This window comes from Physcomitrium patens, chromosome 15 (genome assembly GCF_059467195.1).
Source record: "Physcomitrium patens ecotype Gransden chromosome 15, ASM5946719v1, whole genome shotgun sequence".
In the NCBI taxonomy this organism is placed as follows: domain Eukaryota; kingdom Viridiplantae; phylum Streptophyta; class Bryopsida; order Funariales; family Funariaceae; genus Physcomitrium; species Physcomitrium patens.
In genome coordinates this window covers 4,254,371-4,276,472 of record NC_143424.1, presented here as the reverse complement: position 1 = coordinate 4,276,472, position 22,102 = coordinate 4,254,371, and the positions used below count along the sequence as shown (strand labels likewise).

The following is a 22,102-nucleotide window of genomic DNA, read 5'->3' as shown; positions in this document are numbered from 1 at the left end:
TTCTTGATGCCTTTCAAATAAACAATTGTCACATGTAATGGCTTGAGTAATAAATTCTTCCAAAGACTCTACTTTTGGCATTGTTAATAACAAATCTTTGACACTATCCTTCAATCCATATCGAAATTGGTTGATAAGTGCTTTGTCATTCCAGTCCATGTCACAAGCAAGGTTTTGGAATTTGTCAGCATATATAGTAGCTGATCGTGATCCTTGTCGTAAGATAAAAGCTTGGTCTCTGCTAGTGATTCTCAATCACTTTCTCCAAATGTGGCCATAAATACTTCTAGGAATGAATTCAAATCATAAAAGAGTCATTAATCTTTTTTCATTAGAGGTACAAACTAAGAGAGAGCACTTCCTGATACTAGTGTGCCTATGAATCCAACTTGGGTAAATCCATTAGGATATTGGAAAGGGTGGAAGCTTAGATAGAACTTAACTTGTTGTAAAAATCCTCAAAATTTTGATCTTGTTCCATCAAACTTCTCAAGCATACTAATCCTTGTCCCTATTATACTTATAGAAGCAAAATTCCTTGGATTTGATTGTGATGGTGATCTACTTGCTTCTTTCAACTGCACAACTTCTTGCCACACACTCTGAACTTCTTCCATAGGCGTAGGCCTAGTACTTCTATGATTCACGTTAAAAATATGTGAGATTTCTACTCTTAGAGTGTTCACAAGCTCATGAAGATTTGCCATAGTTGCAAATCTATTCTCACTTCCATTGATAGTAGCATCCATAATCTTTCCTTCTATAGACTATTCAAATGAATTCAAAACTTAAATTAGAAGAAGGTAATCCGTAATCTCTAAAGACAAATCCTACAAAGAGTTGTAATTCACTCTCTTTAAGAAAAAGATCAGTATTAGAAAATAAGACTTTTTGTTTAAAGGTGGGTAGTCCGCAACTTTCAAAACACAACAATAGAAGTGGGATAATCCACTCATTTCTAAAACAAGACAGAAATAATATGTTAGCACTTTTGTCAAACTGTCAAGGACATGACTCTCGAAGAAAGAGAATCTTCAATACACTCTTCTATCACTGAAGAGAACTAGAAAGTCACTCAAAAGGTGATGTAATATTAACTAGAATGGCTATTGCCAAAAACAAGAAGACTAGAAAGTCTTGAAACAAGACTAAGACTAGAAAGGCATTGACAAGAGTGAAGAAGGCTTCACTCTTGCCTCTATATATACTATCTAAGTAAGAACTATGTGGCGATGTCCTATAGGACCTCCAACATGTGTTGACTTTGCTAGCCACATGTTTTATCTTGCAAGGCAAGTTATCTATGTATGCGCCATGTAGTTGGCTTATTCCACAAGCTATTATACAGACATAACTTGTTCCACAAGCTAGTAATACATGGTTAGCTTTTTGGCCAAGTTTCTAACCTATAAATATATCTAAAGTCAAAACTGTGTCTATGAAGCTTCTAAGAAGCTTGACTAGAAGATTTTATAAAATTATTCTATTTTACCTACTTTTACTTAATCTTATAAGTAATTATTGAGATAAATATACATGTCCGTGACATTAGCTTATCGTAGAGATAAGAGTTGAAGGACAAATCGAGAGATAAGATAGAAGTCTCTACCATTATTAGTGTCACTTCAAATCTAACCAAAGAAGTAGAATGTAAGGAAGCTATGCATTGGAATGTTTATTTCAAGATGGTTAATGATCAATTGAAGGTAGGTAATATATAATATCAAGATTATAGTCTTCATGATGGCTTGCTCTATTTCAAGAAGGGAATTTATGTACTCAACAAGGTTATATTTTAGACATGCATACTTCAAGAAAGACATGATATCTCAATATCTTGATATTTAATATAAAAAAAGACTCTAGTACAAATCTCAAGAATATGATTTTAGACAAGTTTACATTATGATATCCAAGCTTTTGTATACTCTTGCGAGTCATGTCAATGTAATAAAGCATCCAACATAATGTCTGATCTATTATTATAGCCAATTTTCCCAGCTACGGCATATTGGGAAGAGATGACTATAGATCTCATTATGTGTTTGCTGCAAATACCTCATAATTATAATATAGTTATCGTCTTTGTAGATCAATTCTTGAAGCAACTTCTCTTAGCCACAATGCACTTGGATATTAATGCCTCTGTGATGGCATGAATCTTTTTTGATATTATCTTTCGTCACCATGGATTAACTTTTATCATTGTTTCAAATCAAAATCCATGCTTTACGGGAATTTTTTGATAAGCCTTGTTCAAGCTACTAAGCAAACAACTTGTCATATTTACAACCTTGTGCCAATCATCAAATTGACTTACTTATTATCTAAAGATAAAAATATGCATTTAGAATACTTTAAATCATAATATATAGTGAATAGTATAGAAATCCTTAGAGAAACAAAAAATTAGAATGTTAATGGTGGAAATCGAGTCTTAATAAGTCTTGGAGGTAATTATCTTCGTTGATTTAGTATTTTTATTCATTATTGAATATTAAAGATTATTTAGTAACACCAATATTTATATTGTTCTTCTATCTATATGTACTACTTATAAAAACTATAAATATTAGTAGTTAGAAGAAGCATGAGAAAGAACCTCATGTCATTTTAATTATCGATATAAAAAATAGGATTTATAGTGGATTTAAATTAATTTTTATTATTATCAAAAATCACCAAGGTAGGAAAATATATTATTAAGTGGATATTAGCATTATGGAAATATTATGGGATTTTTCAGAATTTATTTAGAATTTATATAGTATTTTTTAGAGCAATTTTTAAGAACTTGGTAAAAATAAGTTTTACCACTTTGGGAGCCTTTATGAAGAAATGGAGCAAGAATTGAAGGCCACTCAAGGTTCCTAGGCTAATTGGGTATTGTTGAATACCTAGATGAGATCAAAAATACAAAAATATTGGTCCCTCTATTAGAAAATAGGAGGACCAGTAGCTAGTGTAGTCCTTGTAGGAAGGGAGTGCACAAGTCCTATGTGGATTGTAGTACCTTGAAGGTAGTTAGGAGGATAAGACTAAGGTCTTGTGGCCTCTCTTAGACACCTTTATACACTACATGTGAGCCTTGGTGAGGCTCGAACCCTTGATCAATAATCAAGTTATCCTTGAAGTAAAATATTTTGACTTCACTTTTTAATTATTTACTTCCTATCTTTAAAACTTCATAACTTACTCTTAGTAATTCGGATTTATATGTTTCTTATGTCATTAGAAAGATAATAAAATTAAATATCTAAAAATATACTTTATACTTTTTACTTTTACTTTTATTGGATGAAAATATAGTGAACAGATTGTGACTTAGTTTTGGGTGTTGTAATTACTTGATTTCATTTCTTCCAATTGTATTGTGGTTGTTCTTCTTGGGTTTTTTGCCAATTGCATATTTTACTTCACACCAAAAATTATAAGTAATTCTTAATTGAGGCCATCTTGTAATTGGAGTTGAAGAGTGAAATTTACACTCACACCTTTTATCTCCAAATAGATGGACAAATAAAGTGTACAAATCGGAACTTGAAAGATATGTTGTGGGCATTTGTGATGGTTCATCATAATGATTTGGATGAATACTTGATGCCTTGGAATTTTCTTACAATGATAATATTCAAGCAAGTACTTATCATTCATAATTTTTTCTTAACATTGATCAGTAATTGATTATGTCAGTATTTCTCTATTATTTCATCAATACCAATAATCCGATAATAGAGGAATTTATACAAGAGCTTACAATAGCCTTACAAGAGGCACAGCATTATCTCTTTATCACATAAAATCAATAAAAGTAATATGCCAATAATCAACGGCAACACAAGACCTTTCAAGAGGGTCATGAAGTGTTACTCTCTAACGTCAACTTGCCACTTGTTACATCAACCAAAATCCATAAACTACCATCTCAGTGGCTTAGACCTTTCTGTATTTCTATAGTGATTTTTGATGTTGCATATTTCCACGAGCTTTTGCTATATATTCGAGTCCATCTAGTCTTTCATGTTTTACAATTGAATGAATTTCATACTAAGCCAAAGCACTTTTTGGATCGATATCAACCATCACCACCACTAGTAGTAGTTGATGATCAATAAGACTATGAAGTAAATAATATTTTAGAGCATAACTACTTTCACCATGGCAATAGACATCTACAACTTCAGTACAAAGTTCTTTAGAAAGGCTATCCCATCTATGATGCAATATAGGTTCTTGCACAAAACCTCATCCATTGCCAAGAGACAATTTGGAAATACCATCGAAAATAAAACAAAGATGTTCCGCATTAGTAGAGGAGAATTAACTGTAATAAGATATAAATAAGATATTTGTATCAGTGACACATAGAGATAGAAAATTAGAACCATATTTGAGCAGTTATCAAAGTTTTTAGAATTGAGATTAGGTTAGTAAACTACATAAGAGCCATTGTGGAACATTCTAGAAAGAATTTAGAAAAGTTATTTAGATGGAATTCACCATCAAACCTTCTAAAAAATGCTTAAGATGGTTATCTAGGTAGGACCTACTATGGAACCTTCAAAAAGGAGTTTAAGTTAGTTATCTAAGTGGGATCTATCTAAGAATATTTTAAAAAGTCTAAGGTAGTAGGATAAAGTATAAATAGGACTGGCCATAGTCTCATAGACTATCTGGTCAGGTATGGCTTTGGACCTTTTTTCTTAATACAATTAGATTTTCAATCTTCTTGTATTTTTTTGTTTTATTTTAATTTTGGTTACTTAGTTTTGTCTTCTATATTCCATTTTATTTAATTTTGTTTATTCTTATTCTTATCCATTTTTTTCTACCTTGTGATGAGATTTTATATTGTTGTGGATTAGAAGGATCTTAGATATTTGAAATAGACAAGTCTTGTTTCAGGCAATCTACTTTGTACAAGTTTTCGTCTAGATGGTTCTAATCTATGTTGCACATATTCTATTCTAAATGGTTTCAATCTAGGTTTTATAAGTTTTGGTCTAGATAGTTTGGAACTGAGCAAGTTATGTCAATAGTTTTTTTTATGATCCATATCTTTTTTTTTATACAATGACAAACAAAACCGAGTACAAAATCTGAACACTCATAGTTCATTGATCCTTCCAACTGACACATAAGTCAATTGATAGAATTACTTTTTTATTATGTATATTCATCCAGTCTTCTACATGGATGAAAAATCTCATTATCATTTGAGGTAGAATTTATGAGAAAAGTGTTGTAGAAGCACACAGACATGCGTACTCAGTTTTGATTGCTTCTTCTTGCTGAATTTCGAAATTTCAATGTACACTCCTTGTTACAAGATTTGAGGACATTTTTTATTTGTTGTGTTTCTCTTGTTGTGTACTATCTATAGTGAAAGTTGATTTGTCAATTGTATTTCTATGCCTCGGTTGTGTGAATCATTGAAGCACCAAGCATTGGTGCAGCTTAAGAGTGGTGTTTCTACAAGAAAAGTTGCAGACTCACTTGGAATGAGTCAGTCTTTAGTAGCTCATCTGAGGAGGGAGATTAGTGGTGAAATAGAAAAGCAAAGAGGAGGACGTCCAAAGGTTTTAGGAGAGCAAGAGAAGCGACTTGGTGTGCACCTTGTCACTGCTGGTTGTCTCAAAACGGCAAGCGCAACTGCAAAACAACTTCGAGATAAAATAAGTAAACACTTCTCAAACATCACCTTGAGGCGTGGTTTGAGAGAAGCTGGTTTGGGTGCTTGTGTGCAACAAAAGAAGCCTCTACTTGCCAAAAGACATGTTCTTGCAAGGTTGAGTTTTGCTCATAAATACAAAAATTGGACCGTTGATGATTGGAAACGGGTTATTTTCAGTGATGAGACAAAGATTAACCTAATCAACTCAGATGATAGGTCTTGGTATTGGTTGAGAAAATGAGAACGACCTGGACCTAAACATGTTAGTCAAACTGTCAAACATGGTGGTGGTTCAATTATGATTTAGGGTTGTATGACTGCTTTTGGGCCGGGTGCTTGGTATCAAATTGAAGGTAGAATGGAGCAACACTTGTACAAAAAAAATTTAGAAACCTACTTACAAAGTACCACACAGAATTACAACTTAGATCCTACTAAGGTGATTTTTCAACATGATAATGATCCCAAACATATGGAAAAAAGTGTTCAATTTTGGGTCTCTTCACAGCCATTTCAGCTCCTTCGATGGCCAGCTCAATCTCCAGATTTGAATCCAATGGAACATTTTTGGGCCCTTCTCAAACAGCGTTTAAGCCAAGTCACTCCAAGGCCAAGAGGTGTTCAAGAATTGTGGGAGAATGTTTGTAGTATTTACCCTAGTTTTGATGCAAAAGATTGTGAGAAACTATACAAAAGTATGCCAAGAAGGATTTCAGCTGTTTTGGAAGCAAAAGGTTATTGGACTAAATATTGAAGTTTGAAGATTTTCTTTGAACAATACCGAGTACAAGACATAGTTGTTGATTTGACTTTGTAGAAGGATGTTTAGTTATCAATTTGATGTACAACTTTGTTCATGTGTACAAGACTGTGTGTATTATTCCATGTAACTTTCAGATTTATAAAGCAATCATTAAAATTTCTGTAATTGCTCTTGAAAGTTGGCACTTCAGATTTTGTACTTGGTTTTGTTTGTCACTGTACATGCAAAAATCAAAGCAGTAGTGTTGCAAAGACATAGAAACAATATGGTAGCGACAAAGACAAGACATAGCTTGGGAGTTGATAATCATGGTAGATTGGCCGTGATTTGCCATATTGTTGTAAGGTGATGGTTAATTTCTAATAGTAGTTAAACAACAAGTTTGAAAGGGTTCTTGTATATATATTTTATGTGATAATAAGCAATAGTAGTATTGTGATCAATGTTTTAGTATAATTATTCTTTATTGAAGAAAGTGATGCATATAAAAACTCTCACAAGTTGATTGTTAGATAGCTTAAATAATTAATTAATTAATTAAAATAATATATATAATAATTATTAATTAATTAATTATAAAATAAAATAAAATAAATATATAAAAATAAAATATAAATAAAATAAATAAATAAATATAAAAAAAATTGATAAAATAAAATCATAAATAAATAATGATTAAAAAATAGAAGGCATCCAACCTTACATGAGTGAATTTATTCTACTAGACTATCAAACGTAATTAAAGTGGGTTGATTTTATTGACACAAAGTTGTAATACCAAATACATTGTATCTTGCCATCTATACAAGGAAAAATATGTTATTGTTGAAGATCTTTATCTTAATTATGTGAGCTTGAAGGTTATAAAAATCATAATGTCTTATCCAATTTCATATTAGAAAGTAGTATAATATGTAAGAATAATATAAAATATTATAAAATTTTAATTTATTAGAATAATAAAAAAAATTATAGATATAAGTTAAGAAAGGTTGATATAAGTTTGAGATGGAATAGTTTGTTACTGAAGTAAAGAAATATGGATTGAGATAGAGTGACATAGACTAGTATTTATTTTGAACTAGAATTAAAGTTGTTCTTTGTAATAGGCATCCACGTTGATATTTTATTGTTCTTGAATTTATTTTAGATGAGCTTTCATTGTTGTATGTAGCTCAGAAAAATGATTTGTCAAATCTTTTGGCATAAGATTATTAACTTTTAAAAAGTCAAAAATACCAAGTTATGGATGATAATCAGAATTAATAAAAAATATATATATACATTTATTAAGTAGAAAAATATATTGTATTATTATAAGAAAATTCTACTAATAAAAAAATAATTTTTAATCATTTTATTAGTAGTTGATGTAAAATCTTAAATACTGCTTCAAAATTTGATTTATGTATTATGTTTGTCTATTAATTTGAGGGTAGAAAGCCAAAGATAGTTTTATATCTATCTTTAGAATCTTAAAAATAATTCTCTAAAATCTTGATATAAATTGAGTCTTCTTATCTGATATGATATCCTTAAGTAATCCATCATAGGAATAGATATTGTCAAAGAAAAGCTTAGCCATTTCTTCACCTATGATAGATTTTATATATGGTACAAAATGTGTCATCTTGGTAAAACAATCTACTATCACAAATATAAATAATAACTAAAGAAGTCTATATAGTCAATGTTGAGGAATTTTATTTTTTATCATAAACAAAAATCACATATTTATACAAAAAAAATTAATTAACTTTTATATTTGAAGCCACCAAAAATCTCTAAAAATCAGCTCCAAAGTCTCATTGTATCCAAAATATCTTGATATTAAGAAGTCGTGACAAGCTTAGAAAATACATATTTGTGCTTCAACTTATAAAACATATAAGCAATCCTCAAAATAGAGTAGATTGTTTTTAAATTCAAACTTAGAAGTATTATGAGATTTTAAATAATTTTTTTTAATACCACAAATAAAAAGATTAAAGGAAATATTTGATTGAACTTCCTTAAAAAAAATTGAATCAACAATTAATACTGATATTATTGCTCAAAGATAAAATTGCTCTAATTTTAAGAAAATTGAATATTATTGATCAAAATTTGAATCTCCTTCTTTTGGTGCAAGATAAGATTATTTTAAAAAATATCTAATAAATCTTATTATTTTTTTACCAAGCTCCAATAAGTGATTTATTTTTAGTAAAAAAGAAAAATAAACATAACAATATCAAAAAAAAATTCTATTAGTAAAAACCTTTTATATTTGAAAATATTTATACATAAGGTTTTTTATTCATATGTATATCAAAATTTATCATAGCTTCATATATCCATTTTTAAAGTCTTGGCTTTCAAAAATTCTTTTATTTTACATAAAATATTCAAATTATAGCAAAGTCCTTTGAAAATATTTTTTTCTTTAAAATATTTTTTTTTTATAAACTTTAGAATTCCATATCACTTGATCTAAGTGTTCAATTTTTTTCAAATTTCTAAAATAATATAGAATTTATTCTTAAGTTCAATTTAGAAGCATTGTCTTTAAACACTTTTAATTGATCTTCTAAATCAACTCCAAATCTTTTGCTTTTTTCATGCAAAATATGGTCCTTTAAACCAACTTTTTTACCACACAATCCAATCTTCAAAAGTCCCTTGTATGCATGCACTATGCTTCAAAGAGTGATAATAGGTACAAAATCAACACCTCAACTTTTAGCACCTATGTCTCCTTTACAAAAATTCCAAATCATACACAATTTGCATCAAAATTAGATCCAAAATTCTAAACTTCATGACCCTAATCCTTGATATTTGAATGTCTTTAAAAGAATAACCTTAATCCCTAATAAGGCCTCAAGCAGCCTCTTTGAAGCTCATTGGACATGACTCTTGGCCAATAAGAATAGAAATTATTATCATCCATCTCCATTCATCTATATGGTTGGCTTAACTATCCTTTTTTATACAAAAATCCTTCTCTAATCTTTTTTCTAATAAATTTTACATAATATTTGTAATAAATATCAAATAAAAGAAATAAAATAAGATTTTAAGAATCACCAATGTCTAATAAAGATAGATCTAAATATATAAAAACTATTACTAGTATAAAAATCAACCTCAATACTAGCCATTTTAGACTAATTACTTCAAAGGAGCAATTTAATCATATTTTGTAATTAAATAAAATTTAATAATATAGATTTTATTATATTTTATAATAAATTATATATATATATATATATATATATATATATATATTTTTACATAGTAGTGAAATCATAATATAACAATAGTACCATTCTTGAAACAAATCCACAATTATAAGAAGTTCTTTGTTGTAGATCTTATAGTTGATCTTACATGCTAAAAAATTTCTTGAATAAAAAGCTATTAGAAAAATTTTATCATCCATTTCTATTTGTAAAAATAAAGCACCTAAAGAAAAGTTCAATGCATTTATTTCTATAAAAAATGGCTTAAAGAAGTTGATACAATACAAGACTAGTGCAAAAACAAGGTTGTCTTTAAAGCTTCAAATGCTACTTCCAATTCTTAATTCTACTAAAATTTTTCATTATAAGTCAAACCTATAAATAGAGCTATAATTTTTTAAAAAATCTTAATAAAGATCCAATACTAATTGGCAAATTTTAAAAAACATTGAACATCTCTTATTGTCTTCAAAATCTTTCAATGTGTAATAGTTTGAATATTCTAAGGATTTATCATAAGTCCATTATCTAAAATGACTTATTTTAAAAAATCAACTTGAATAGTATAAAATACATATTTTTTTATCTTAGCATAAAATCTTCCATCTCTTAGTTTGTATAACACAAAAAATATAAAGTTCATATTTTTTAATATTTTTAGAGTAGATTAAGATGTCATCTAGATAACAAATAATAAAATTATTCAAAAACTTTAAAAATAATTATTCATTAGATGTTGAAAAGTTGATGGTGAATTTATAAGTCCAAAAGGCATGACATTATATTCAAAATGTCTATACTTAATTCAAAATATAGTCTTCTTTTCATCTCTTTTTTTAATGTATATAAAATTATATGCTCCTTGTAAATCTATTTTTATATAGATCTTAGTTTAATTCAATTGATTAAAAAGTCTAGATATTAAAGATGGAAGGTACCTATTATTAATAGTGATATTGTTAAATCCTTAATAATCAATACATATCTACAATGATCTATCTTTTTTCTTCACAAATAAGATTGGAACACTAGCTACAGATTTGAAATGGCATACAAAATTCTTTGCCAAATTCTCTTTAATATACTTCTTAAATTCAGCCAATTTATTTTTTCACAAACTATAGATTGATTCAAATAGTGATTGAGCTCCCTCTTAAAGGTCAATTGAACAATCATAAGAACGTTATTTTAGAAGAGAGCATGCATTTTTTCTCAAAAATATCTTTAAAATCTTAATATTGACTTAAAATGTCACTTAAAATCTTTCTATCATTAAAAAAAAGTATGGAATAAATATCATAAGTGATATTTCTTTAATAGCTTGCAAGAAAGCTCTTGCACCTATAGATATTAGTTTTATTATACAAAATTTATAACTTTATACTTGATTAATAATACTCTTAGTTATATTTTTAGAAAAGATAAGATGAAAAGAATTCTAATCTATTTGAGGATTATATTTTTTTAGCCTCAATAAATCTAAAATAATTAGATTGAAAAAAAAATCTAATGATATTAAATATTAGAAAGCTATTATGACCATTAATTACTATATTTATAAGAAAGATTTTATAAATAATATCTCTAGAATTCAACAAATGACCATTTATAACTTCAACATGAACATTTTAAGTTTTCTTTGTTAAAAGTATGTCATGTCTTTTAACAAACTCTTCATCTAAAAAATAAGCTAAGACTTTTGAATCTAGTAAGAAAGAGGCTTTGTAATATTTAGGTCCTAAATTAACATCTATTATAAATTAAAGAGAGGATTTTGAAAAGAGAATAAGACCTTCACTAGGTAGTGTATAAGATTTCAGCTACATGGTTCCTATTATAGCTGAACAAACTTGTTTTCTATCATATTGTCTTTTTTGATAGCCATATTTTTCATTTTGTGGTTGCATCACTTCTTTGGATAATATTAAGTAGTGTGCTTAAGTTCTCTAAAATATAAGCACAATTCTTCTTGAGAATGATAAATCTTTTCTTATTCATTGAGAGATTTAAAACATATTGCATCAATTTGCATATCTTCTACTTTCAAATGTATGTGTTGAAAAGACATTGGTACTGCCATTGAATTGAAATAACATTAAGGCCCACTCATGCCATTTTTAGATCAGAATTCAAAAATTCAATAATCACACTTCGTGATAAAGTGAATTTTTTTACTTTAAAGATTAAATAAATTAAGCATCAATTTTTTATCTCATATTATAATCTATAAAGACATTGGCTAATGATTGCAACATCTTACTTGATATCAATTATAAAACATATAATATTATAGATTGATTGTTTTGTTACAATATATGGATCTTATTTATTACAACACAAATTATATTATGTTCTTTATACATAGATCAAAACTCTGTTAAAAAAATTTCTAAATTATCTAATATAAGATTATATTATTCAAAAAAAGATAAAAATTAAGATAACGTAAAACCTAAAAAAAATATGCTAATAAACTTGACTTATGATCCTTGAATTGAATAGCTTTGGGATTGAAGTTTAATTGTCAACTGTACTTAATTGATAAATCCTCAAAATTTTAATCTTGAGCCATTAAACTTCTTTAGTAAGGCACTTCTTGATTCTTTAATACTTGAATGGTGTTCTATCATAGGAAGAGTAGCATGATCTTTTTTAGATATTGAAGCACTTCCAATCATTATTATATCTTCACTATTTGTCAATCTTATTATTTCTTATGGTGGTAAATTGAATTGATGTATAGCAAGCATTAACTCCCTCAATTGCTCTTGCATTTGTGCCATTATATTTTCCATTTTAGTTAGCTCTATTATGATTACACAATAGAAAAGAAGATATCTAACATCTCTCAAGATAAATAGAAAAGATTGAAAAACAAAAAAAATTCTAAAAACAATATTTATTTAAAAGTGGATAATCTGCAACTTCTAATGTGCTTATGTTTTATTAAAAAAATAATAATTCATTCTTAATCAAGAAGAGACAAAGTTCTAATATTATAAATATATTCTTATGAATTTGTTAAGGATAAGACCTTGATGAAGGCAAATAAACGAGTGAGACTTTTTCAAAGTAAGATAATAAAATAGAAATAAGAAAATATGTATATTAAAAAGAAATTAGAATGAATATTACCAAAAGATAAAAAAATTAGAGACCCTTGAAATTAGACTATAAGCAAGAAAGAAATTAACAAGAATGAAGGCTTCACTCTTCCTTCTATATATACCATCTACTTAAGAGTTATGTGACAAAGCTTTATAAGACCTCCAACATATGTCTAATTTACAAAAGACATATTTTAACTTACAAGGCAAGTTTTCTATATGTATGCCACATCATTAACTTATACCATAAACTACTAATACGTACAATATGTGGCTAATTTGTTGGCCAAGTTTCTAACCTATTAATCACCTATAAATATATATAAAGGTGAAATCATGTCTACAAAGCTTCTAAAAAGCTTTTCTAATAGATGTTATGAAATTAATCTACTTTTATTTACTTCTATTTATTCATATTATCTAAATAACTATTAGAATGAATATGTATGTGTTTAATAGTAATTATTAAAAACATGTTAGACAATATCATTTCCTTGACAATAATAAGAAGTCATATTTAATTCTTTTAATAGTCCTCAATTTTATATAATTTAAGCTTTTTTTAGATCATATTTTATGTGTTTAAAAAGGCTTATGTTCTAAATGTTGAAGCAAAAGTCCAAAGATATACTAATAATTGAAACTAGGTGACTTTTATGGCTTTTTTTACATCTATATACAAAGTTGCAACTTCGAAGAAAAGAATCTAAGAATATAAAGATTAAAAAGAACTTCAATTGCTTAACTAAATGATTAACCACTATCTTTAAGAAAGCACAAGAAAAAAAAATTCAAAAATATTCATAATAGTTGATTAGGGAAGAATGTCTTGTCAAATAGTCTTTATATCTATATACTAATAATCCTAATTGACTTAAAGTCAAATTTTTTTAATAGTAATAAATAAAAATGCTTCTAACAAATGAAATTTAGATGAAAAGCATCTATTTGATATAATATGGTTATAGATGCCATATCATATGGCAACTTGGATGTTTTAAAATATTTCATATATATATATATATAGTTGATAATATTAAAATAATATAATTTATTAGGTTATAAAAAAAAATTATAAGCTTAAAATTAGAAATAAAAGAAATAAAATTTAGATAATTTTTAATAAAATTATATTTAAATATTATCTAAATAAAAATATTTTTTCTATTTAATAAATCAATCAATATTTTTTAAATATGGATTCTAATAAAAAAATCTAAATAAATTTTGATTGATTATATACTTTTAAACTAAACCATTCTAATTTTTATAGTTTTTATTAAAAAAAATTTAAGAAGAAATTTTTTAAGATTGATTTCTTTTTTAATAATTTCCAATAAAAAAAATCGAATTTAGTTCAAATATTAATATGCAATGCAAATTTTACACAATCCAACATTAATAATTTTACATTAAAATACCATTCAAGTTGAAATATTTTACTTAATCTATCTATATATATGTATATATATATATAGATATATGCATGAATTATAATGGATCTACTCTAGTTATGTTTTGGAATATTTTTAAAATATTTTTGTATTTATAAAAATTATAACATAAATATTAAAAGTATGTTTTAGAAAAAATATTATAAATTTTAAAATATTTTTTATCTAAAATTTTATAAATAAGAAAAAAATTTATATATTAAAAATAATAATGAATTTATATTGAATTTCTCTATTTTATTGAAATTGTATGATAGTAGAATGATTTTGTCTTACAAATAATATGAAGATATTTTTTAGAAAATAAAATTAAATCTTATTAAATTAATTAAAACATACAACTATTTGATATTAAATTTCAAATAAAGAATATAAAAAACTTGGCACATAGTTATAACCAATATATATATATATATATATATATATACATAAAAATATTAATATTAGTAATAAAAAAAATAATTAAATTATCTAATTTATATAATTAAATTAAATTAAATTATTTTTAGTGTTATTTTTATTTTTTATGCAATTAATAAGTTCACACTATAAAACTTATGTACTAAGAAATAGAATAAATAAATAAGATCCATCAAGTTACATTCTAAAAGACAACAATATAAATTATTACATGATATTATTTTAGAACAAAAATATATAGTAGATATAATTTTATTTTTTTGGTAAAAGTCCTTTTATTTTTTAAATGATTTTTCAAAATCTAATTCATTCAATTGCCACTATGTTTTTTTAAATAAATAAACTAATCATATATTAATTAATTTGAATATTTATGCAATTATAAGTATAAAAAATGCCTCCAAATTTAGGCATTAAAATTCTTAAGTTATATATGTATATTTTCTTAGACATTAGAAATCCAGAAAAAAAAAAAAAAAAAAAAAAAAAAAAAAAAAAAAAATCATTTATTTGACTTTAATAATATAAAATAGTGAATTGATACATTGATTGGGGTTTTTACAGAATTGACCAGGTTTTGGTAACTAGGCCCCTCTCTCCTCGTCCTTGTCATGGCAAGGGGCTTGAACTTCCTCTCCTCCTTCTTTTGGCAATGGAACTAAAAAGTTGGAGAGAAAGTCTAAAATCAGCACCAAGATAAGGAAGAAGGGAGGAGATCTACAACCCAGTCTGGAACCAGGAAGAGGAGAGAGGGAACTAGTTACCAAAACTTGGTCAATTTTGAAAAAACCTCTGTCAACGTATCAATTCCTTGTAAAACATCAAACGTAATAAATTAATGAAAATGTTGATTTATTTTGTGATAATTTTTATAAAATATACAAATAAATAAAATTAATTTTGCGCACATGCACAACCACCATTTGTGTCAAAAAAATAAGAATAAAAATAAATTATTAGATGTATTGTTAATTTTTTTTATTTTATTTGGGTATCAAAATATTATCACTGTTGTAGTTTTATTTTAAAGATTTACTCAACTTATTAAAATAACATATCTTATTTCTCTCTAAAAACTGTTACAAGGATGTCATTGATTTTAATCAAACTTGATCCTCAATATAATAGTTAAAAAAATTTAAAAATCAAATCAAATCAAGTCAATTTAAGTTACATAATCTATCTCCAAGATACATTTTGTTTTCAAAAATTGAATCAGATACTAATTTCTTTTTGGCTTCATCCACATACAAGTGTGAAAAATTATGTACTAAAGCAACACTTGGGCACATTTATCAACTATCAACATAAAAAAACTGAATGTCCCGCTTGTCTTTGTTCTAAGTTGAAAGAAAGATGAACAAATAAAAAAACTATAATAAAATTCAACTGGACGAAGACCTAGAATAGTAAAAGATTTCAAGTAATGCATCTATAAAAGTACAGATATGGGTATGAGTGCGATATATGATTTTGAAGAGTAAGCCACTTGAGAATCCAAGATGCCTCATGGCTATCTCGAATGTACAAGTCCCCACAAACTTAAACCCGAATAATAGCTTCTGTGAGAATCGCCCCACATGAAACAATGGTGTATAGTCTGGAACTTAAGTAAATGGAAGCGAGAATAAATGATGCAGAACTGACACAAAGGAGGACGCTACTCTTGCCAATTAAGTAACGCATCAATACATGATACAAAAAACTCAAGTCTAAGCAAGGTTGCTCATTGTCAGAGATCTGATATGAAGGTGGGAGACATACTTCAGATTCTGGACCGAAGATAATAACAGGACGTTCCGTGTACCACATAAATAGGAACCGGAACAGAAAATATACTTCCGACTGACTGAGCTGAGAAAAGGTGAAATTTCTTCAGCAAAACTAAAGTAGAATAGCATTGCTCGACTCAAGATACTCCTGCAACAAGGGTGAACAAAGCTTATAAGAAGTGAATATTAAATTGCAGTTTCAAATAGCAATGTACACAGCGAAAATACTGTGCGATGACAACAACTTTTGTCGCCAGGTGAACGTACTACAAGAGTATTGATAGGCTTCAAACCCTCAAATCTCTGGTCAAACACGGTGCCTGGAGCGTGTAGTTGTCCAACAGATCTAGGGCTCGTTAGCGACTACCATGTCCTGCCCAGATTGACCACCAGCACTTGTTATTGCTTATGCATGTAATGCCTATGTATTGAGGGGCTGATGAGCTAGAGAAGAATTCCTGTATCATGGTGCATCTTTGGTCTTCTTGTTTTTGCCCACTTCGTTGCCAGCCCTTAAATAATCCCCCACAAGTTTCTGTAAACCCTGAATCATATAGAGCATATCACGAGTTAAAATCTTCAAATTGATGACTTAGACAAACACAAGCTAACTTGAAAGAAAGGTATTACTTTGGTTGAAAATTGTGGCGGTTCTACAATGAACAAAAGGAAACAAACAAACTCCACGGTAGAATTGCTTGTAATACATTAATATAGAGAAGCCTATCAAACCTCCAACAGCATATGTGGTAACCCTAGGCCATCCATGTGTCAGAAGAGGATCACATACTAATCCAAAGCAGAAGCATGGGCTTTAACGTCTAATAATCCATCACGAGGGACTCACTCCTAGCCAACGAGAAAATTCATTTTCAGAAAAAATATAAAATTCCCCATATCACAACGTCGAAGGATGAAATCAACTACCTGTTCTGCCATCAGCAAATAGTCAATGGATTCCCAATACCATCAAATTTATCTTACGTTTCTAATACTTGTGAGAGAACAATTATTAAACTACCGACGTAGTTTTGTATGTATTTATAGGTTGATTCACATATGGCATATTTTGATCAGACTTTTACTAAGACAGAAAATTACTTATCTTTGAACATATCTGCGAATCAGTCACTCATGTGTCAAGTTTGGGCTCTTTTGATTTCAAATGTTGATTTTTAGGGAAGACATCACTTCGGTGATGCTCCTGACCTCATACTGTTTTAGCTTGCCCAAAATTAACTTTAGGACACAAAGAACTATTCATAGCAGAATGAATGAATACCCCCGATTGCAGCAAATGTGTGAGATGCCTTTTTTGTTGCTCTCTTTCTTCAGCAAGACGATCTTTCTCTAGTTGTTTCCTTTCTGCCTCCTTCAATGCCACTGATAGCTGCTCATATTGAGAGACAAGCGACTCGTATCTCGAACTGCAATCTATAAGTTTGCAAGGGTATCAGAATTAGATACACAACTTAAATCGTCAACAAGTTTGGACAGGGTAACTCTTGGCAGATACAAGACACAACAAGATGGAAAGCCACCATAAAGTTCATCAATTGAGGCCACTGAGCTTAATTCACAGATTACTTCCATCTTCAGGATCACTACCATGGTTTTCAGCCGAAACAACTGTTTCCTCAGGCTCCTCAATTGCTCCCGCAGATATTGCTTCCTGGAAACCTTCACTGCTGCTTTTACCATTCTGGTCACCTTTATACACACGATCCGTTTCATTTTCTTCGGTCCCGTTACTCAAGTCAGAGGATGACTGAGTGGAAGCTTCAGGTTCTCGAGGAAGCGAGGTATCCACAGGCGCCCACCCGATTGTTCCCGGCCTTTTCCCGTCGCTTCCTTCGAGCAAGCTCAGTGCATACTCCAGTAAATTATTTTCATTGCGGTCCCACTCTTTCAAAGAATCAGACCCAGCCTTGCTCTCCACCCGGCTCCCTGCTTTGCTCTGTACTTTACTTCTATTATTCGGAGAACGTGACGCCCTAGAACCACCCTGAGAACTTTCACTGCCCAACAGCATCGGAAGTTCAAGTAAATCCTCATTGCGAACGTCATCCTTTTCCTGCTCTTGGGTTTTCAGACCTGTGAATCGTGAAGACTTGTCCTGATTTAGTTTCCTGTGCCTGTTCCGTCCCTCCAAGACCTCATGAAGTCCACTCAAACTACCACTGTGCTGCTCATGCCCATACGAGTGTGAAGCCGAATCAGATGGATCACGTTCATGAATCATGGCTCCCATGAACCGTGAGTGACTGTCAAAGCTCCCATGTCGCTCTCTGCCGCTGTCATTCAGAGGCTCTCCTGGCCCACATTGAGAATCTAGAATACTCCTTTGATGAAGTCCCTCGGCTACCTGGTGCTCAAGGTTAGGTAGCGTGCTTACCACTGCTGGGAGGACAGTCAATGGAGTGGGATTGTCACCTTCTGCATGAGGTGTATTAGTACCAATAGTGCCACGCCCAGCAAATGGAGTTGACTCACCGGTGGTGCCAGCAGGGGAAATCAAACAACCAAGGGGACTTCCTGCATACAACTGATATCCAACCTGCAAGTCATCTTGCTGACTGTGATCTTGTTGATAGTAATCAGGGGAGGCAAAAGGTGAGGCAGAGTAAGGGGGCTCCGGTTCCCGTTTAGTAGATCGTTGGTCTGAGAAAGAAGATGCTAGCAGCTTTGCAAAAGGAACATCAGGAGAAGAGGGAGTGGTAAAGTGAGCGGCAAGTTCAGGCGGAGGCGTAAAAGGAGCTGTTGAGGGAGCAGTTGTAAATGTAGAAAAAACTGGAGGCGAGACAAGCGCTGTTTCATGTGCGTAAGGACCCACAGCAAACATATTAGACTGTGTTTCTAGAGGAATTCTTGAGCCACCACCCTGAGGAACAGGGCATGATGAAGGGTAATACGGCGACTGAACAGAAGATGGAGCCATGGAATTAGCATAAGACGCTGGAGATGAAGGAGGTGCAAGTAGGAAGGCAAACTGGCCCTGGGGATCGGATGGCTGTGCCGTTCCATCGTGTACTCTAGTTGCCGGAACGATTCGTTTTTTGTTCTTGCGGGACAAGGAGCCAAGGAAAAATGGCCCACTCCAACAGCATCCACCTCGTGCCATCTGCATCAGTAATAAATCGTATCAAGTAATAGACAATTGAGCATCACAAAAGGTCTAATTTCACAATAAGTCGTATATTACTATGTCTGGAAAAAGAACAAATTTTCTCCTGGATCAAAGTCCGAGTTGAATTTGATGACAAATATACAAGTAACTACATGCTTGAAATCGTTACTTAATGGAACCAATCCAACAGGTAAAAGAACGCACGCCTAAAATCTCACGTAATCCGACGAATCTTGGGCAATCTTAATACAAATAATGCGAACACACTAGGCAAGATCCTACAATATTCGGAACAAAGGGATGATTTTCAATCTCCTCGAGACACGTGTACATCGATCTTGATAGAATAAAATATGCTTACCCATTGTAATCAAAAAATACTTCAGATGACACTGTTCAAAATTCTGACCCATCGCTCAGATTCTCGCACAAGAAACTATGCATCGGAATTGGAATCCAGAACAAACGAATGCAAAATTAAACAAAAGTTTGAGGTTCAACCTGGGGAGAGGTAGAAGGCACCAAAGTCTCGTCTTTCAGAAGCTTTTGTCATCAACGACGCAGCGCTACAGGTAGGACATCCAGGAATTCCATCATAGCAGGTTGTAACTAAGTCAGACTACCAACCATAAGTTGCGGATAGAGAACTCGGTGCCCACATTAACACATTTCAAAACAACTTTCCAATCCACTAAAACACCCTGTCTCACGAGTCACAAACCCGAGACACGGAGCACGAAGTACGCGTTGTTCCAGTTTCTCCTTTCCTAACATCCCGAATCAGATGTTGAGCGTCAGAGCTCCACCAAGCACATCAGCAGACTAAATAGGCCATGAAACCTGGTACGTCACTGATAAGAAAAGTCCACCCTGACCTCGCCAACTAGGTTCCGACTTCTTATAAACCACATTCAGTGCCTCACTTTGCAAGCCCTCTAGAATCCAGAATTATTCTGAGTACAACCACTTCAGTTCAACGCCAGAAAGAGATGGCCCAAAGCTTTTGACTCCCATGTGTGAACCACAGTGAAACATTGTGAGAGCGAGAGAGATATTAAAAATAGATAAAATATGATACAAACGCACACACACACACACACAACTACGCGCACCGTCCGAGTAAGATACTACGACCAGCGCAAGTAATATTGGGAGGAGCCAAACAGATCCCCTCCTCTACACCTGTTCTTTCTTCCCCGTCCCCGCTGTCGCTCCCCTCCGCTCGTCTCCGTCCCTTCCATGGCCCCGTCATGAGCTCATCTTCTCATGTATAGCTCCCCAAAGCTAGGGTAATCATCAGTACAACGAACTCCCCTACCCCAACTCTCTACAAATCCGTCAGCATTCCCTCACCGACACCAAAGCCCGCACTGAAACCACTCCACTCTGTCCTATGTCACCTCGCCATCTTCAAACCATCACACAACTTCGTCTTCATCACCCCTAACCGCCGTAATGTCAGCCCATGGCTTAAAACGACACTACCCCCAACTCGCTACACTTCAAAACACGAAAATCCTCGGCACGAAAATTAACCACAGAGATTACCATACCATAGCACTACAGGGGAAGTCCCCGCAGTACACTGTCCTTCATATGGTCCCAAGGTGAGCTCCATTGACGAGCACCTGCAGAGCATAAAAAAGGGAACTTAGGTAGCTAGTCTAGCTTGTGACAAGGGCAGGAAGAAGAAGAACAGGAAGAAGAAGAAGCAGAAGAAAGGAAGAAAGGAAAGAAGGAAGGACGGAAAGAAAAATAAAAACGAAAACAAATAAAAACAGCACTTCAGGCAAGTGGTGGATCAGGACCTAAAATAAACAAGCGCTTATTAAGTCCTTACACCTGTATTCTACACTACTATAGTGGCTTGGCACAGTGGAGTTGATGATGGGTGTTCAATAGCGGCTGCTGCTTCAGCGTCGGCGTCGAGGGAAGAGGTCTAAGAGCTTCTGGCAACTTTGGATTGTTGGGGACTACGACGGTTCCGGCCAGAACAACCTTTCTCTATCGAGCAACTCTCACAAAGTCTCAAAATGTTTACGCCCAAAAACCTCCTGGAATTTGAACATACTCAAAACCATCATCGCCAGGCGACGGTCAGAGTGTTGGCTGACAAGAAATCAGTCGCCAGAAGTTGAGATTTTCCTTTCTTGTGCAGGTGGGTGCCATCAAATATGACACCAATCGTTACAGTTGTGAGTAAGAATGAGAACATTCTAGTTAAAGCTGAAATTTCTTCGTCTTCGAGGGCAGGGTAAAGTGCGAAATCGCGAGAGAGAGAGGTGGGTCGATTGGCAATCATGGAGTTGAACGATAAGCTGATGAGCTCTCGCAGGTCGGCGATCAACTTCTGTGGCAGTCGGCTATGGTTTTTTTTTGTCTTTTGTTTTTCTTAAAAGGGAAATTTGGTTGTGATTGTGAGATTTTTGTCTGTGAGCCCATGTGCAGTGAAGTTAATGTGGCGAGGAGAATCCATGCAGATCCCTAAAACCATCATTACGGCCAGACTGGCACGAGCTCCGAAATGGATTAAGCTCGCATTCTGGCCCATGAGCCACCAT

General features: G+C 31.4%; 1 protein-coding gene across 1 annotated transcript; it reads right to left on the bottom strand.

The window, feature by feature from the left end:
• Positions 1-16,574: 16,574 nt before the first annotated feature.
• LOC112292257 (uncharacterized) lies at positions 16,575-21,865 on the bottom strand. The gene is made up of 5 exons (XM_024540561.3): positions 21,350-21,865; positions 20,043-21,169; positions 18,023-19,535; positions 17,697-17,848; positions 16,575-16,958 (listed from the first exon to the last, which is right to left on the bottom strand). The coding sequence occupies exons 3-5, from the start codon at positions 19,533-19,535 to the stop codon at positions 16,878-16,880; spliced, it is 1,746 nt and encodes a 581-aa protein (XP_024396329.1). The 5' UTR covers positions 20,043-21,169; positions 21,350-21,865; the 3' UTR covers positions 16,575-16,877.
• Between the last annotated feature and the right edge of the window lie 237 nt (positions 21,866-22,102).